Source organism: Myxocyprinus asiaticus, chromosome 12, assembly GCF_019703515.2.
Source record: "Myxocyprinus asiaticus isolate MX2 ecotype Aquarium Trade chromosome 12, UBuf_Myxa_2, whole genome shotgun sequence".
Lineage (NCBI taxonomy): Eukaryota > Metazoa > Chordata > Actinopteri > Cypriniformes > Catostomidae > Myxocyprinus > Myxocyprinus asiaticus.
The window spans coordinates 51,115,016-51,135,015 of record NC_059355.1 but is presented as its reverse complement, the minus strand read 5'-3'; the positions used below and the strand labels follow the sequence as shown (position 1 = coordinate 51,135,015).

The following is a 20,000-nucleotide window of genomic DNA, read 5'->3' as shown; positions in this document are numbered from 1 at the left end:
ACAAAATAGTTACACTCAGGACCTTCAGGACAAAAATGTCCCCATTGAAACCCATTAAAACTGCAATATTTGATCCCAGTGCCATTAAAGCATAAAATCATGAGTTCTATGATATTATGTTTTCATTCCAGAGCCCTGGCTTCAAAACTTACATTTTTAATATGTTCCACCAGATGGCGCCATTTTTTGCATGTTTATCCTATGGAGCAAATACATGCTTTTCCCCTATTCTCTGTTTGCTGTATTATAGAGCACTGCAGGACAACTGAATAAATGATGCAGCTAAAATTGTGTGTGTGTGTTGGTGTGGATGTCAGAGTGTGTTTTGTATGTGTGTATTGAGAAATTTGTGTGTGTGTGTGTGTGTGTGTGTAAAAAACAACAGTGGCATTATGTAAACAAACTGGGATTTAAAGGGTTAAAATCCTGAAAATGAATGAATATTTGGAAGTTATGATCAGGATTGATGTTGGTTAAGAAATGAACATAATATTAATATATAAAATTATTATGGCAGTTTTTTGACGGCGACATTTTTGTCCTCTAAGGACCTCTGAGTAAATTTTTTAAATTGATGCACAAGGGTTAATTCCTCAATTTAAAAATAATAATAGCTACATAATGTTGAAGGGTTGGCACTCCTCAGAACATGTAATTTTTGATTCCTATTCTTTGTCATTTTCACATTAATGACGGAAAACTACTTTTACAACGTGACGGTTGTTAAAGTAGCACTTACTGTACATGATGAGGGGAAAATCATCCAAAACGTTCTGAAACATGGACTTTGTCCTCCAAATGGTATCCATTAAGGCTGCACGATTGACTGAATTGAGAATGAAATTTTGATGTGGCCTTAATACACGATTACAAAACAGCAAAAGGCTGTGTGTTATGAAACAGTCTCATTTAGAGCTTCAGTCAGTGATGTGTGATTGCAGGGTGCCCTCTAGTGCACATGTTGAGCAGTGCAGCAGTTTTAGATGTTTTTCATATTACAAAATAAATCATCTTGCCTCGTCTTGCCAGACAGTGAAAGATGCATTTAATGGGTCTCGGTTACCTTCTCTTCCCCTCCGTGCAAAATAGCTGAATGTCAAACCGTACTTTCCTCACAAGTGCTTTGGGTGAGTAATAAGGGACTGATGAACACTGTTGTCTTTTCTGTGTTTCCTGTAGCACTTCACAGTTGATTTAAAGATGGCACTGCATGACTTGATGATGTTGTTTTGTGATGTGATGGTTAATCCTAGTCTGAGACTATATTCACGTCCGGAGGCAGTTTGAACAGAGGCATAAAACTCTTGCAATGTCTCATTACGAAGCACAGCAGAGTTGGCGCATTAATATAGAATGAGGATTAAAATTGAGTGGAACTACCTGTGCATTAAACGGTTTGAACGCATGCATTCCATCCAATCAGAATCGAGTATTCGAACATACCATGGTATAAACAGTATATACATAATGTTAATCTTACATTTTCTTTTATGGTCATGTTAGGGTTAGGGTTAGTCTATAGTAAATATAATTAAACTTTAACTGTTTTATATAAAGGTAGGTCTCTATGTAGATGAGAGAGAGGTTGCGTTCATGAATAAAGTGTAATCGTGTCTCTCTGCAGTGGTGCTGACCTGTTAGCTGTGAACTCTGATGGTAACATGCCCTATGACCTCTGTGAGGATGACCCCACTCTTGACATCATAGAGACCGCCATGGCCAATCGAGGTGAGCCGTTTCTCCAAGATCCAAGACAGTACAATTAATGAAACGTACTGTAACCTTGTACTGACACTTGCCTCCCAATCAGGATTTGATTGAGAACTGTTTGATTGACAGCTGTATTGTATGATTGCGTGAATGACAGGCATCACGCAGGAGATGATCAATGAGACGCGAGCGGCGGTGGAGAGGAGGATGCTGGGAGATATTCAGAACATCCTGCAGGACGGAGCTGACATCAACAAACACGACTCACAGGGAGCTACACTGGTACACACATTTATTTCGATTCATTTATTCCTTGCCAGCAGTTCTTTGTGAGTGAAATACCTATGCTTTATTGTAGGGCCTACACAAGCATACCATAGAACACAAATTATGACTTGCATAATATGAAGTGTACAATATAAAGATTATGCACAGTGGCAATCTAGTAGCTTTTAGCCTGCAAGCTTGTGAAGTTTGTGTGATGTAGAAGAATCATGTTTAATGATGATATTCTCTGTGGAATGTGGATGAGGTATTGTTACTGTCAGTGTGATAAAGATCATGTTTATTGTGTTTCTGCAGCTTCATATCGTCGCGGCGAATGGTTACGTACAGGCCGCAGAGCTGCTGTTAGAGGGCGGAGCCAGAACTGACCTCAGAGATACTGATGGGTGGCAACCGTTACACGCTGCTGCATGCTGGGGACAGGTGCATACACACACACACACAGACTTAACACTTAATACAGGTCTAAACGGGGTCTAAAATGTTTTGTGATCGGATCTCAAAAACCACGTATGAAGGTAGTCAAAAACACGTCACCACATCGCATTTGAAGTGTAAACGCTAATCTGTCCTGATGCGTCTCAGACACCTGTCAATCAACCACTGTGCTAAAACAAGAGTTTAAACTGTGCTGGTAACGGAACAGGAAATAACCGTCCGGTCAGAACATTTGAAAAAGCGAATGTATACACAAGCACGAGAACTTCACAGATCTTCTTCAGTGTGTCTGGTATGAACATGCAGTAACACAGATGAGATGCACACTCATTTGAAGCTCCTTTAATACAGGTAATCCACTAAAATAAAGGAGATTGTTTGCGTTTGTGCTTGGATTAAATTTCAGATGCATTTAGAAGAAACAGTGTGCCGTTTTTTGGTGCTTTCTATGTCTTTTCTGACTTTGTTGTTTTTTAATATCATGCAGTTAAACACTGACAGAGTGAATGATGTATGTCGTCATTAAACAGAGACCTTCCACTCCAAATCCCAACGAATGTGGTCACAGTAGACGTATTTAGTGACCAGGTGTAAACAGCGATGTGTCTCGTCTGACCACCTGAGACGCATCTTAATACCAGGTGTAAAAGGGGTCACACTGACTATAGTCAGCCTGCGTATAGCTCTTATACTGACACATGTGGGAATGTTTTAATGGAGTACCTCAAATAAAATCATTTACTCACCCTCATGTCATTCCAAACCCATTTGACAGAAAAATTAATTGACAGAAATGGGTGAACTGTCCCTTTAACAAATCCTATTTTTATATATATCAGAATATCCTCAGAAATGTTTAAACACTTTTTACAGATACCCACAGTAAGTGTTAAAGGACTAATGATTTCTGTCCTCCGCAGGTTCATGTGGCAGAGCTGCTCGTGTCTCATGGTGCCAATCTAAATGCCAAAACACACATGGAGGAGACGCCCATCGGTACAAACACTCATCTGATATCAGTTTGATACTCAGCTGAGCTCTCTGAGATCACGATTCATAGCATTCACTACTATACAAATACTTATTCAAAAATATATAAATACTACCAGAATACAGGAAACACACAGACTTACAGTTGACTGTTGCTAATGGCATAAAGCTCAAAAAATGTGTGTGCACATGTGCGTGTGTGCGTGTGTGTGTGCGTGTGTGTGTGTGTGTAGATCTGTGTGAGGACGAGGAGTTCAGGAATCATCTACTGGAACTGAAGCACAAGCACGACATCATCATGAAGTCACAGCTCAAACACAAGACGTCACTGTGTCGCAGAACCAGCAGTGCAGGCAGCCGCGGGTATACACTGACACCTGCTGGACACTTACACACACTACAATACACAACCCCCCCCCACACACACACACACACCACAAAAAAACATCATTAATATGTTATTTCCCTTGTGAGGACCACCCAAAAGATCCTCACAACCAGAAATGTCCTCACAGAACAGGTTCATTCTCAATACTTGGTCCTCACAAGTATAGCAAAACCTGTACACACACGCACACGCTCACTCACACACCAACACACTCACACACTCACACTCACACACCGAGACACTCACACACTCACACACTCTCACACACACACTCACACACCGACACACACACACTCACACACCGACACACACACTCACACACCGAGACACACACACTCACACACCGAGACACACACACTCACTCACACTCACACACCGACACACACACTCACACACCGAGACACACACACTCACACACCGAGACTCACACACCGAGACACACACACTCACACACCGAGACACACACACTCACTCACACTCACACACCGAGACACTCACACACCGAGACACTCACACACCGAGACACTCACACACCGACACACACACCGACACACACTCACACACTCACACACTCTCACGCACACGCACTCACACGCACTTACACACACGCACACACACACACTGACATCTGCTGGACAGTTACACTCATTGCACTCTCAAGCCTTTATTTTCAATTAGATCTTTTTTTTTTCTGTAAAACTGGTCTATAATGAGTTTCTGTGTAAATGTGCTTGTTGATAAAATATTCAAATTCACTTACATGCTTTACAATTAAGCATAATCCTACAGGATTGCCGAAATCTTGATTCTGATTGGTTGACAAATGTTTGAAGGGGTTAATTTTCTTTAACTACATTATGAAGTAGCTCCAGGTTTATTTCCCTCATAACAGATAAATTTCGCTCTGTAATGCTCATTATAAATGATTAACGGCAGCTGTCGCTGTTTTAAACAAGACCTAAACCTTAAAACTGTCCTGAGATAAACAGGTGCATGTGGTAACATGATACAGACAGAATAATAGACTCCAGACCATTACATTAATGAAACTTTAACACAAATATGAGGTTCAGTTCTCACTTTCAGTGCTATTTTCATTATTCTGTGGTGAATTAATTCTGACTTGATATAGACTTTTCTTTCACTGCGTGTGTGTGTGTGTGTGCGTGCGTGTGTGCGTGTGTGCGTGCGTGCGTGCGTGTGTGCGTGTGTGTGTGTGTGTAGGAAGGTGGTGAGGAGGGCGAGTCTGTCAGACAGACATAATCTGTGCAGGAAAGAATATCAGACAGAAGCAATCGTTTGGAGAGGAAGAGAGGACAAGAGAGAACGAGAGTCTGACCAGGAGAATAGCCAATCAGTGAGCACAACTTTCTTATGATTTTTTTCTTTGTTTTTATTATTATTTTTATCCTGCGCAAAACCAGAAGGCTTGTAAGGACATGTGACTCCAAACTGTGAGAAACTTTACTGCTGGCTGGATTGAGCCAGTTGTGCACATTTTTACTGCCATCATTCTCATTCTGGCCACACTGCAAAAAGGAATAATTGCTATTTTAAGAACAAATTTTAAGTAATGTATACAAATATATATATTTTATTATGATTGTAAATGTTGCAAATTTTATAAGACAGGGTGAATATGGACAATGTGACAAAGGACATTTGAACTTCATCCCCATTGTATCCATATAAACTTCCTTAAATCATTATAAATCATTACTGTACTTATCTTTGGGAGGTAAACAATTAAAGGGACAGTTCACCCAAAAATGAAAATTGTTTCATCATTTATTCACCCTCATGCCATCCCAGATGTGTATGACTTTCTTTCTTCTGCAGAACACAAATGAAGATTTTTAGAAGAATATTTCAGCTCTGTAGGTCCATACAATGCAAGTGAATGGTGACCAGAATTTTGAAGCTCCAAAAAGCACATAAAGTCAGCATAAAATTAATCCAGTGGTTTAATCCATGCCTTCAGAAGAGATATGATAGGTGTGGGTGAGAAACAGATAAATATTTAAGTTTTACTATAAATATTGACATCAACAGTGTCCTTGGTGATCATGATTTCAAGCTTTATTACACTTTCTAGTGCCATCTAGCACTGTGCGAACTCTACTAGGAAGTGTAATCGATCTCGAAATCTTGATTGTTCCAGTAGACTGCAATTGCAAGATGTACAGTGAAAAAGAAGTTACATTTTGGTCTGTTTCTCACCCAAAACTGATTAGATCACTTCTGAAGACATGGATTAAACCATTTATGGATTACGTTTATGCTGCCTTTATGTGCTTTTTGGAGCTTTAAAGTTCTGGTCACCATTCACTTGCATTATATGGACCTACAGAGCTGAAATATTCTTCTAAAACTCTTCATTTGTGTTCTGCAGAAGAAAGAAAGTCACATCTGGGATGGCATGAAGGTGAATAAATGATGAGAGAAACTACGGTGAGTGGTAGTGTGTGAAATCCACATGTATAATAAACACACAAACTGATTTTTCGTCACATTTTGGTTCATAACTTCATGAAAAATAAACATGAAATAGTAAATGGCATATCACAACTTACAGTAGATTATTCTGAATCAAACAAGCCCACACTCAACGTAATATGATGTGTAGATCCTCAAATATTCCTCAAAGAGTGTCATGACATCTGTGGTGTCTCTATAGTTTCTCTGGGATCCATTCACTGAAATACGATCCTTCGCATCATAGATGTGTTAGATCATCCTCAGTGGATGTCTAGAGAGTCTCAGAATCCATATTTGGAAACAGGCATATCCACTGTGACCAGAGCCAGAGTGCACATACACAAACTACACACAAGAGGACGCTCAATGCACATTTTTTGGAGTGATGAAATAAGGGGGTGATGTTATTATTTTTCATTATTTGGGGCATGTTAGATTTTTTTTCAGCTGTTTGCATTCAGAGATTTCAATTATTCCGTTTTAATGTTCAATAAAACACCTTAATACTTGCTTGGAGAGGTTATTGTACACTTGGAGTAAAGAAGGGACACTTGCCGTTCCAAAGCTGCATCTTTGATTTCTTTGTAGTATCAACACAAAATTTGTCAAGTACACTTGACATGTTGTGGAACAAGACACTTTTTTTTTTCTCGGACCTCTCTTATATGCATCCTAAGATATATGATGTTAAAAAAAAAAGAATGGAAATCTTTCAAAAATGCCTTCAGGGTGTAAGGGGTTAAATAAATGTCAGTCAGATGGTATTATTTAATCCTGCAATCAAAAGTATCAAATAATATCACCTGAAAGTAATATATATTTAATAAATAAACTAATACATCTAGAAAACACCTTATTCTATATAACTCAGTTGAAATATAGTGATAAACAGCAGCAATGAACTACATAGTTTGCTTTAAAAAAAAAAAAAAAAAACATTGACTGTGACATCCAATGAAGTCCCTTTAAGGGCTCCAGTGAATCAGTGAATCATTTATGTGAACCAGTTCATTTATATGCATCGTTCAAACAAACAGACTCCCTAAAATCAGTCGGAGTTCCCAACGCTTAAACTGAATCATTTATTGTAATCAGTTCATTTACATGAAGTGTCTGAAAGAATTGATTCACTTGAATGATTCGTTTTTTCAAGCACTACACGAGAGAGAGAGAGAGAGAGAGGGGACGGTTTAGGTGAGTGTGTTTGATACTGAAAAATATAGTTAAGTCAGTCGTGTCGCTACTTTTAGTTAGTTACTCCCCATCACTGGTCATTACACAGATTCATACAGTTAGTCGTAACTGTTTGCTTTGTTGTTTTACAGACTCAGTCTGAGGAAGCTCCTGGAATCCTGAAGGAAGGAGGTCATCAGAACGGCTGCATCTCCACCAGCACGACCCCTACAGCGCCGACCGCTCCTAACAGTGACCCCGTGACCCCTGAGCCTCACCGTGACCCCACCATCTCCACTGAGGAGTGTAAGCCGAAAGAGCCGCGTGCTCAGACGCTGTCTGAACTCAAAAAGCAGCGCGCCGCCGCCAAACTCCTCAGCCATCCTGTCCTCAACGGCCGCCCGGGCAACGGCTCCACGGTTTTCACAGAGACCAAAGCCAGTCCCGAGGATCCGCGCATGCCTCTGGTGTCGTCCAATGGCAGCGCGGTTTACTTCACACCCGCCAGTGGAGACCCACCGCTTTTCAGATTCAAGCAGCCAATAGAAGAGGAGGACCCCAAAACTCACAGCTGCTGCTGCATCTCCTAGGTCCACAGAGGATTCCAAGCGTCTGATTGGCTGAAAATTAAACACGTAGCAGAACTCGTGGCCGCCCACTAGCGGAACTCATCCCACATTTCACCTGCCAGAGATTATTCCTCTGCGATCGTCCAGTTTCTCTCTCATTCCGCTCCAAACCTGGACGTTTAAGGAGGCGTTCTGCTGAAGAAATGCAGGAGAGGAAAAGGGGAAGCAGTGTGAGGTAATCGCAGGGTAAAGGAAGTCTAAGAGAGAAGCGTCATGCTGTAAGGTTGAGCGGTGTGACCTCTCTGTGAACTCGTAAACAGGACAGAAAAGTTCTGAAACAAGGAAGGAAATATTGCACATCTGTCCCTCATCTGTCCCATCACTTCCAGTATCGATTCTGAGCAAAAATGAAGATTTCATTCATCTTAGTGTACGATTGTTCTTTAAGCAAACTCACGATGACGACCACATCTGACGTTTTGTGCTGTTTTAAATGCACAAGTCAAGTAATTCATAACGTCACGGCCAGATCTCGTGCGGTTGACCAGTTTGGAAACGTCGATTTACATGAGAAGAGAATAAAACATTTACAGTCTTTCTGTTGCTGGTGACGTTTGTGAGGCGACAGTTTCAGAAGTGTTTATGTACAGTATTTATTTGTATATGTGCACAGAAGCCACTGTACCATAATTATTTATTGTATTGCAGAGAGATGAACTGATCTACAGCGCAGTTGTGCACGCAAACGAGTTCTGATGATTTATGAATGCGTCCTTAAAGTCTGTTTTCAGACGGCAGTATTTTTGTATGACAGTGTTGGTTATAATGGGCAGTTTAAGTGGATATGTAAGCGTTATGGAAGCCCTACATGTGCATTTGAAGAAAATACAATCTACGTTGGATTACTCGTCGTTTTCTGCCGTGTTCAGTGTTTTATATGAGGGTTCAAGGGTCACTGGGAAGGATATCTTGATGCTCATGTCTATATAATGCAACCTTTGTTCTGCAAAACCTTTTGAGATTCACACGCGACATGCATGTTTATTATGTCATAATAGTAACCTCGGTAGCAGAAAATGCTAATATTATGCGATTTTCACATGTCAAAGTATTTCATATAGACACAATCATACCTTGACAGAAGTATTATTTCATTTGCACAATTCTTCCTTTGCTTTAGCTCATTTAATTTAATTAATTGTCTACTTTATGTCGCTCTCCTATTGGGTGCCAAAGTCTTCCAGAAGATGGACATCTGAAACAGCCAATGAGGTTCCAGGAACACTCCAGTAGCCCCTCCCTCTTCTCAACACTCACCCTATAGAGCTGTTCAGCCGTGATGTCAGTTTGCAGGCTAATTCGCCGTGAGTTCCCTCAGAAATTTCCTATGGGATTTTAGAACTGGGATTTTTGTATTACGAGTAAAATAAGATCTGTGGTGAAAATTACTTGAAGAGACTTTCATGTTTTGTTCTAGAACATAAATTGCATGCAGTCATTCCTCAGTCGTGTATTTTAAAAATGCATGTTGCTAACCTGTTGCTAAAAAAGGCTACAAGAGTCGTCCATTGCATAAAGCACGTAGCTCACAGGCTGATGGGAGTTGTAGTCTTTAATTAGCATTTTGATATCAACATGCGTTTTTAAAAAACACAGTAGCTAAAAAAAATCCATGACTGAGGTCTGACTGTGTGTGTAATTCATGTTCTCTTCAAGTAATTTTAACCACAGGACTTATTTTACTTCATCTAAAACGGCCATTGTCAGGAATGCAAACTCATGAGAGGTGAAAAAGGTGAGAAAGTCATAGCGGGTGTTCCAGGTGTATATTTTCAGTTGATTTGTTTGTTGTATTTAAAGCTTTTTAAGTGTTTAACCCTTGTGCGACCTTCGGGACATTTTTGTCTTTTTCATTTTTGTTTTTTCGCTCATTTTGGCTGTGTTAATGGCAACGGCATACATTTTTCCAAAGGTGTGTATTTTTGGGGGAATTTTGATATTTCAACCTCAGTTCCTATAATACATCTATAATACACTGTGTACACAAAATAGTTACACTCAGGACCTTCAGGACAAAAATGTCCCCATTGAAACTCATTAAAACTGTTATATTTGATCCCAGTGCCATTAAAGCATAAAATCATGAATTCTATGATATTATACTTTCATTCCGGAGCCCTGGCTTCAAAATTTACATTTTTAATATTTTCCACCAGATGGCGCCATTTTCCTAATGTTTAGCCTATGGAGCAAATACATGCTTTTCCCCTATTCTCTGTTTGCTGTATTATAGAGCACTGCAGGACAACTGAATAAATGATGCAGCTAAAATTGTGTGTGTGTGTGTGTGTGTTGGTATGGATGTCAGAGTGTGTTTTGTATGTGTGTATTGAGAAATTTGTGTGTGTGTGTGTGTTGGTATGGATGTCAGAGTGTGTTTTGTATGTGTGTATTGAGAAATTTGTGTGTGTGTGTGTGTTGGTATGGATGTCAGAGTGTGTTTTGTATGTGTGTATTGAGAAATTTGTGTGTGTGTGTGTGTGTGTAAAAAAACAACAGTGGCATTATGTAAACAAACTGGGATTTAAAGGGTTAAAATCCTGAAAATAAATGAATATTTGGTAGTTATGATCAGGACTGATGTTGGTTAAAAAATCAGTCAGTGAAAGTGGAAAATAATATTAATATATAATATTTTTATGGCCGTTTTTATTTTTGTCCTCTAAGGTCCTGAATGTGTTTTTTATTTATTTTTTTATTTATTTATTTATTTTTTATCTGACACTGCACAAAAAATAATAATGCATCAAAATCAGTGTTGTTGCTAATCAATGACTGTGATCATCCCCCCAAAAAAACCCCTTAGCATTTAGTATATGGAAAATAATTTCTTTTTATTTATTTATTTATTTATTATAAAAAACAACAGTGGCATTATGTAAACAAACTGGCATTTAAAGGGTTAAAATCCTGAAAATGAGTGAATATTTGGTAGTTATGATCAGGACTGATGCTGGTTAAAACATTAACTTATTGAAAGTGGAAAATACTATTAATATATAATATTATTATGGCAGTTTTTTGACACAGACATTTTTGTCCTCTAAGGACCTCTGAGTAACATTTTTTAAATTGACGCACAAGGGTTAAGTTTAAAGTAACCCTTTCAAGTGATCTAATAAGGAAAATATATAAAATTTTACCAAACAGTTTGGGTAAATTAGCTTCAGAAAAGGAGTGAAAAATCTGAAAGAGGAGTGGTTTGCTTTCCTGTATTTTAAAAACTCATTTGAAATTCCCGCGGGAACTCAATGGCTCAAATTAATTGTCTTCCGGGTTTTTAGACTACAACCTGAACAGCTCATTTTATTCGTCACTTTACAAAGGTGGAAAAAATGTAAATAATCTGTGGAATTTTTTTCTGTTTGATTGTGGAAATGATAGTGAAATGTAATATGACTCAATGTCATTGTGAAACTGAAATGCTTCATACTGTGTTTGTCAGAGGCCAAATTGTGCTGACATTAACGGCTTTATATTAACAAAGAAGAATGAATTTAATTATGCATGAAAGGTTCCTTGTTTTTGACTGAAAATGAACAAACACAAAACCGCCTGTTGTCTTCACAGTCGTAGCGTACAGTCGTACAGTGTTCTTATAGTATATATAACTGATGACATTCAGCCTCAAAAGAGTTTTGTGTCTGTTTTTACTGTCTTGTACAGTCTGTGTTTCTCAGTCTAGTGAAATATGGACATGTAATGCCTCGCTCACAATAAAGGGAAAAGATGATCACAACTACTGATTTTATAATTACTGGAATACACTGATCACTGTATTAACATTTTCAATAAATTGTATATTTTGATCAATTTCTAAAACAGCCTCATTTCTTGACCCATTTTCACAAACTATGTGGGGGACCTGGTCCTATTTTACTCCAAAAATAAAAGAAACAAATAAGAAGTTTTACATAGCATATAGAAAATGAAGCTTATTTTTAGGGCTATTAATTATTTATTTTTTTACACAAACATTATTTTCATGTCAGTGATTAACATTTTACCACCCAATTCTCATTCGCAATGTGAAAAGATGATGCACTCAAAAAATAAAAGAATTATAAAAAAAAACATAATAATTTTAAGATTTACAGATTTCAATTTCATAAAATTATATCAAGTTGAAATGAGTAATCTTTACCAAAATAACAAAATATTTTAAGTTGTATTAATTCAGTAATCTTATATTAATCTTACAAAAATAGGCCAAAATATATATATATATATTTGTGTGTGTGTGTGTGTATATCATTTAAGTTGTAAAAAGTACTGCTTTTTGTTGTCACTCATTTTAATTGACATAATCATTGTGAATCTACAGTGAATGTGTTACAATCTTTAAATGAAATGTTAAAAACCAATGAGTACTAAAAGTAACATCTGGATGTGTTACATTAATTTTTCTGTGCTCAAGTGTCCTGAAAATAATGTTACAATGGTCCTAAATGTAAACTTCATTTTCTTTATGCAACATATAATTTATTTTGTAATTATTATTATTGATTTGGGGTTAAATTTGATGTGGATATGCAGGTTGAGTGAGAATCACTCAAGTTAATTTGAGCCGATCTGTCTACTTTAATGTTCCAGTTGTAAAATGCACATAAAAGAGTGAACACACACATGCAGAACAGTCAAATTCCTAGTAGATGTTTCTGTTAATAATCTGCTCTTCTCTTGTGCTTCACGAGTTCAAACTGTAAATGCCAAACCTCATCAAACTTCTGTAATGTGAAGACATCCGCTTTATCTGAATAATTGTGAGTGTAGCCATGAGTTTATATATTGACTGTTGTTCAGACCGCAGGCAGATCTTTTAGGAAGTGATTATTCATCCATCAGCGTGCTGATAATGCACTGGCGAAGGACCAACCACAATGAGTCAGCAGAAGATGACCAATGAGGAAGAAGTGGTAATAACACGTGCTCACTGTGATGCATGTAAATACTGCCTCAGTGAATCAGTCTGATACATTTCTATAAGCTGATGTTGTTGTATTTATTTCTACATTCTCTGATCTGAAAGTAACCTGAAGCATGTAAATATCATGTCTGTCAGGGTTCAGACAGTGATTATTAATTAAGACTATGAGGCTGGTGGGAACTCATATAGTGAAGTTTAAATATCTGAGACCACTAATGAGAATGCTTCTGTATTGCATTCATTTATTAAGATAATACACATTTTCATTACAAATGATAAATTATGCAAATTTAAAAATGTTACAGTATTTGTTCTGTCTATATATATATATATATAAACAAAAACGGGGCAACTATGTTTGATTGCTCATATTTAAAAAATGCATAAAGGCGTTTTTGCCATTCTTCTACAATTTTTTGTAAACAACTACAAAATGACATCACTGTGACAAGTTTTCAATGGCAGCAAACTTAGGCTAAAAAAAAACTTTTTTTTTTTTTTTTTTTTAACTTATTTACTTATTTGTAGCAAGTTGTTGCTCATAGTGACGTCATTTTGTTGTTTACAAAAAGCCGTAGAAGTATGCCAAAAATCGTGCAAACACCTTTATGCATTTTTTAATTTAAACATTTTTTTTTATCCCCTTTTCTCCCAAACTTGGAATGCCCAATTCCCACTACTTAGTAGGTCCTCGTGGTGGCGCAGTTACTCGCCTCAATCCGGGTGGTGGAGGACAAGTCTCAGTTGCCTCCGCTTCTGAGACCGTCAATCCGTGCATCTGATCACGTGACTCGTTGTGCATGACACCGCGGAGACTCACAGCATGTGGAGGCTCATGCTACTCTCCACGATCCACACACAACTTACCACATGCCCCACTGAGAGCGAGAACCACTAATCACGACCACGAGGAGGTTACCCCATGTGACTCTACCCTCCCTAGCAACCGGGCCAATTTGGTTGCTTAGGAGACCTGGCTGGAGTCACTCAGCACACCCTGGATTCGAACTCGTGACTCCAGGGGTGATAGTCAGCATCAATACTCGCTGAGATACCCAGGCCCCCGTCTTTATGCATTTTTAAGATATGAGCAATCAAACATAGTGGCCCTGTTTTTGTTTTTTTGGTGGGGGTGGGGCACACCCTGTATGTGTGTGTATATGTATACACTGATCAACCACAACAAACAAACCATATGTCTAATATTGTGTCGGTCCCCCTTGTGCCGCCAAAACAGCGCCAACCCGCACCTCAGAACAGCATTCAGAGGTGATATTCCTCTCACCACAATTGTACAGAGTGGTTATCTGAGTTACCGTAGACTTGGTAGAAGTAGTCTGGCCATTCTCTGTTGACCTCTCCCATCAACAAGACATTTCCATCCACAGAACTGCCGCTCACTGGATGTTTTGTGTTTTTGGCACCATTCGGAGTAAATTCTAGAGACTGTTGTGTGTGAGGATCCCAGGATTTCCCTCACACTGCTCGAGATCTCAAGCCATTGTAATCAAATTTTCTTTATATTAAATCCCCCCAGACATACATATGTATACACAGTTCGTCTGTGTTCTGTTCGACTCGACGGGTTATTATTTTTCCTCACTGGAGAGAGAGAGAGAGATGGCACAGTATATACAGTATATCAGAGTGCTTTATTTTGGTGCCAGCTGTTGTAAAAACGGCAGTTTTCTGTGTTATATTGCTGCCACAGACGTGGAAATGCATCACTCAAATTGAAATGCTGCTAACAATCTTCTTTCACTATAGTCAACATCACATCATGAACTCTTTTCTTATCTGTACTTGAAAAGACTGAAATTCATTTTAGCAATGTGTATTCTCATCAACGATGAAGTCTGTGCTCTTTTAATATGATCCATAATTACTTGAATCTTATCAAAAGATGCTCCAGTCATATTTGACCCCAAAATAAAAAAGATAAGAAATAAGAAATTATATTTTGGCTAAAGAAAATAAAGCCTATTTTTTCGATTGTAATTCTCATTATTTCCCACTGCAAAAAAAATATTTTTCTTGCTAAGTATTTTTGTCTTCATTTCTGGTAAAAAAATAAATAAATAAAAAAATACCCACTACTCACCCACATCCTTAAAACAAAAATAAATGACTTGAGAAGCAGAATAAAGTTATTAAGGGCTCTATTTTCGTGAGTGCAACCGTGTGTTACTTCTTAACCAATTTCGTGCCAGCGCAAAGCACAAGTGGGCACGGGTGTGAGTGTTTGCCCTACCTGTGGGTGTTTATGCGCTGTGGATGTATTGAATGTTAATGAAGTGGTGCAGGGGAACACTGCCCCCTAGCTTTACCTTGTAAGATCATATATTAGTACCGGGCTTAGTAAATTGGAAACATCTAAAATTGAGTGACCCCAACTCTTATCATTTTAAAGCCCTTAAAAACCATGAAGTGAATGCTGAGAAGAGTCCCCTCATTCAGCTGGTCCTGAGGCTCCACAAACAGACTAACACGACTAACAATAATCAGCCTCAGGACACTGACACCCTCATCCACAGAATCCAGCCCAACCAAATGATTCATGTACAAAAAGAAAACTACCTAACTTATTGGAATGAAACAACAAAAACAAAGCAAACTATAATGTTATTTGGCCCTAAACAGAGATTACACGACAGCAGATACAGACAGAGCTAGATGCCCAGAGAAAGAGAGAGACAGAGAGAGAGAGACACACACACAGAGAGAGAGAGAGAGAGAGAGAAGGGCAGATACAGACAGAGCTGAATGCCCAGAGAGAGAGAGACAGAGAGAGAGAGAGAGAGAGAAGGGCAGATACAGACAGAGCTGAATGCCCAGAGAGAGAAAGAAGGGCAGATACAGACAGAGCTGAATGCCCAGAGAGAGAGAGAGACAGAGAGAGAGAGAGAAAGAAGGGCAGATACAGACAGAGCTGAATGCCCAGAGAGAGAGAGAGAGAGAGAGAGAGAGAGAGAGAGAGAAAGAAGGGCAGATACAGACAGAGCTGAATGCCCAGAGAGAGAGAGAGAGAGAGAGAGAGAGAGAGAGAAGGGCAGATACAGACAGAGCTGAATGCCCAGAGAGAGCGAGAGACAGAGAGAGAGAGAGAGAGAGAGAGAAGGGCAGATACAGACAGAGCTGAATGCCCAGAGAGAGAGAGAGAGAGAGAGAGAGAGAGAGAGAGAGAGAGAGAAGGGCAGATACAGACAGAGCTGAATGCCCAGAGAGAGAGAGAGAGAGAGAGAGAGAGAGAGAGAGAGAGAGAGAGAGAGAGAGAGGGCAGATACAGACAGAGCTGAATGCCCAGAGAGAGAGAGAGACAGAGAGAGAGAGAGAGAGAGAGAAGGGCAGATACAGACAGAGCTGAATGCCCAGAGAGAGAGAGAGAGAGAGAGAGAGAGAGAGAGAGAGAGAGAGAGAGAAGGGCAGATACAGACAGAGCTGAATGCCCAGAGAGAGAGAGAGACAGAGAGAGAGAGAGAGAGAGAGAAAGAAGGGCAGATACAGACAGAGCTGAATGCCCAGAGAGAGAGAGAGACAGAGAGAGAGAGAGAGAGAGAGAAGGGCAGATACAGACAGAGCTGAATGCCCAGAGAGAGCGAGAGACAGAGAGAGAGAGAGAGAGAGAGAGAGAAGGGCAGATACAGACAGAGCTGAATGCCCAGAGAGAGAGAGAGAGAGAGAGAGAGAGAGAGAGAGAGAGAGAGAAGGGCAGATACAGACAGAGCTGAATGCCCAGAGAGAGAGAGAGAGAGAGAGAGAGAGAGAGAGAGAGAGAGAGAGAGAGAGAGAAGGGCAGATACAGACAGAGCTGAATGCCCAGAGAGAGAGAGAGACAGAGAGAGAGAGAGAGAGAGAGAGAGAGAGAGGGGCAGATACAGACAGAGCTGAATGCCCAGAGAGAGAGAGAGAGAGAGAGAGAGAGAGAGAGAGAGAAGGGCAGATACAGACAGAGCTGAATGCCCAGAGAGAGAGAGAGAGAGAAGGGCAGATACAGACAGAGCTGAATGCCCAGAGAGAGAGAGAGACAGAGAGAGAGAGAGAAAGAAGGGCAGATACAGACAGAGCTGAATGCCCAGAGAGAGAGAGAGAGAGAAGGGCAGATACAGACAGAGCTGAATGCCCAGAGACAGAGAGAGAGAGAGAGAGAAGGGCAGATACAGACAGAGCTGAATGCCCAGAGAGAGAGAGAGAGAGAGAGAGAGAGAGAGAGAGAAGGGCAGATACAGACAGAGCTGAATGCCCAGAGAGAGAGAGAGACAGAGAGAGAGAGAGAGAGAGAGAGAAGGGCAGATACAGACAGAGCTGAATGCCCAGAGAGAGAGAGAGAGAGAGAGAGAGAGAGAGAGAGAGAGAGAGAGAGGGCAGATACAGACAGAGCTGAATGCCCAGAGAGAGAGAGAGACAGAGAGAGAGAGAGAAAGAAGGGCAGATACAGACAGAGCTGAATGCCCAGAGAGAGAGAGAGAGAGAGAGAGAGAGAGAAAGAAGGGCAGATACAGACAGAGCTGAATGCCCAGAGAGAGAGAAGAAGGGCAGATACAGACAGAGCTGAATGCCCAGAGAGAGAGAGAGACAGAGAGAGAGAGAGAAAGAAGGGCAGATACAGACAGAGCTGAATGCCCAGAGAGAGAGAGAGAGAGAGAGAGAGAGAGAGAGAGAGAAAGAAGGGCAGATACAGACAGAGCTGAATGCCCAGAGAGAGAGAGAGAGAGAGAGAGAGAGAGAAAGAAGGGCAGATACAGACAGAGCTGAATGCCCAGAGAGAGAGAGAGAGAGAGAGAGAGAAAGAAGGGCAGATACAGACAGAGCTGAATGCCCAGAGAGAGAGAGAGAGAGAGAGAGAGAAAGAAGGGCAGATACAGACAGAGCTGAATGCCCAGAGAGAGAGAGAGACAGAGAGAGAGAGAGAAAGAAGGGCAGATACAGACAGAGCTGAATGCCCAGAGAGAGAGAGAGAGAGAGAGAGAGAGAGAGAAAGAAGGGCAGATACAGACAGAGCTGAATGCCCAGAGAGAGAGAGAGAGAGAGAGAGAGAGAGAGAGAGAAAGAAGGGCAGATACAGACAGAGCTGAATGCCCAGAGAGAGAGAGAGAGAGAGAGAGAGAGAGAAGGGCAGATACAGACAGAGCTGAATGCCCAGAGAGAGAGAGAGAGAGAGAGAGAGAGAAAGAAGGGCAGATACAGACAGAGCTGAATGCCCAGAGAGAGAGAGAGAGAGAGAGAGAGAGAAAGAAGGGCAGATACAGACAGAGCTGAATGCCCAGAGAGAGAGAGAGAGACAGAGAGAGAGAGAGAAAGAAGGGCAGATACAGACAGAGCTGAATGCCCAGAGAGAGAGAGAGAGAGAGAGAGAGAGAGAGAAAGAAGGGCAGATACAGACAGAGCTGAATGCCCAGAGAGAGAGAGAGAGAGAGAGAGAGAGAGAAAGAAGGGCAGATACAGACAGAGCTGAATGCCCAGAGAGAGAGAGAGAGAGAGAGAGAGAGAGAAAGAAGGGCAGATACAGACAGAGCTGAATGCCCAGAGAGAGAGAGAGAAGGGCAGATACAGACAGAGCTGAATGCCCAGAGAGAGAGAGAGAGAGAGAGAGAGAGAAAGAAGGGCAGATACAGACAGAGCTGAATGCCCAGAGAGAGAGAGAGAGAGAGAGAGAGAGAGAGAAGGGCAGATACAGACAGAGCTGAATGCCCAGAGAGAGAGAGAGAGAGAGAGAGAGAGAGAGAAGGGCAGATACAGACAGAGCTGAATGCCCAGAGAGAGAGAGAGACAGAGAGAGAGAGAGAAAGAAGGGCAGATACAGACAGAGCTGAATGCCCAGAGAGAGAGAGAGACAGAGAGAGAGAGAGAAAGAAGGGCAGATACAGACAGAGCTGAATGCCCAGAGAGAGAGAGAGACAGAGAGAGAGAGAGAAAGAAGGGCAGATACAGACAGAGCTGAATGCCCAGAGAGAGAGAGAGACAGAGAGAGAGAGAGAAAGAAGGGCAGATACAGACAGAGCTGAATGCCCAGAGAGAGAGAGAGAGAGAGAGAGAGAGAGAAAGAAGGGCAGATACAGACAGAGCTGAATGCCCAGAGAGAGAGAGAGAGAGAGAGAGAGAGAGAGAAAGAAGGGCAGATACAGACAGAGCTGAATGCCCAGAGAGAGAGAGAGAGAGAGAGAGAGAGAGAGAAAGAAGGGCAGATACAGACAGAGCTGAATGCCCAGAGAGAGAGAGAGAGAGAGAGAGAGAGAGAGAGAGAGAAGGGCAGATACAGACAGAGCTGAATGCCCAGAGAGAGAGAGAGAGAGAGAGAGAGAGAGAGAGAGAGAGAAAGAAGGGCAGATACAGACAGAGCTGAATGCCCAGAGAGAGAGAGAGAGAGAGAGAGAGAGAGAGAGAGAGAGAGAGAGAGAGAGAGAAGGGCAGATACAGACAGAGCTGAATGCCCAGAGAGAGCAGGTTATGCCTGTACTGTAGTCAAGGAGAAATAGAAACAGAGCTGCACTTTTTAACCACCTGTCCTAATTACAATGAAATTCGAAAACACTTCTTTCCCAAATTTGAAATTATTCATCCCAACTTCAAAAAGTTGAAGAATGATGCACAAGCTCAATATTTACTTGGTGAACAAAGAGACTGCATTTCACTAGCAGCAAAGTACATCAATTCCTGCCACAAAAAGAGGGAAGAGTCGACCAAACAGTGATGCGCCCATTTATTCACACACAGACACGCACACACACAAAGACACACACACAAAGACACGTGAATTCACACAAACTCTTGTACACACACATACACATGTGTAAACACACACACCACTGAAAGTATATACACTTGTTTTTCCACACTTGTTCAATACAGAATTTGTTCTACTTTGTTCATGTTTATTTTTCATGCTCATATAAATGCTTTGGCAATACAATGTACAATTTGTCATGCCAATAAAGCTCATTTGAATTGAATTGAGTAGAAAGAGAGAGAGACAGAGAGAGAGAGA

General features: G+C 40.6%; 1 protein-coding gene across 2 annotated transcripts in view; it reads left to right on the top strand.

The window, feature by feature from the left end:
• ppp1r16b (protein phosphatase 1, regulatory subunit 16B) overlaps positions 1–10,515 on the top strand; it is an 83,620-nt gene extending 73,105 nt beyond the window's left edge. For both annotated transcript variants that reach the window (XM_051713087.1, XM_051713088.1), the window contains exons 5-11: positions 1,625–1,728; positions 1,868–1,992; positions 2,293–2,418; positions 3,354–3,429; positions 3,657–3,786; positions 5,036–5,168; positions 7,615–10,515. In XM_051713087.1, coding sequence (XP_051569047.1) covers positions 1,625–1,728; positions 1,868–1,992; positions 2,293–2,418; positions 3,354–3,429; positions 3,657–3,786; positions 5,036–5,168; positions 7,615–8,052 — 1,132 coding nt within the window. In that variant the 3' untranslated portion in view covers positions 8,053–10,515. The remainder of the gene's footprint in view (positions 1–1,624; positions 1,729–1,867; positions 1,993–2,292; positions 2,419–3,353; positions 3,430–3,656; positions 3,787–5,035; positions 5,169–7,614) is intronic.
• Positions 10,516–20,000: the final 9,485 nt, after the last annotated feature.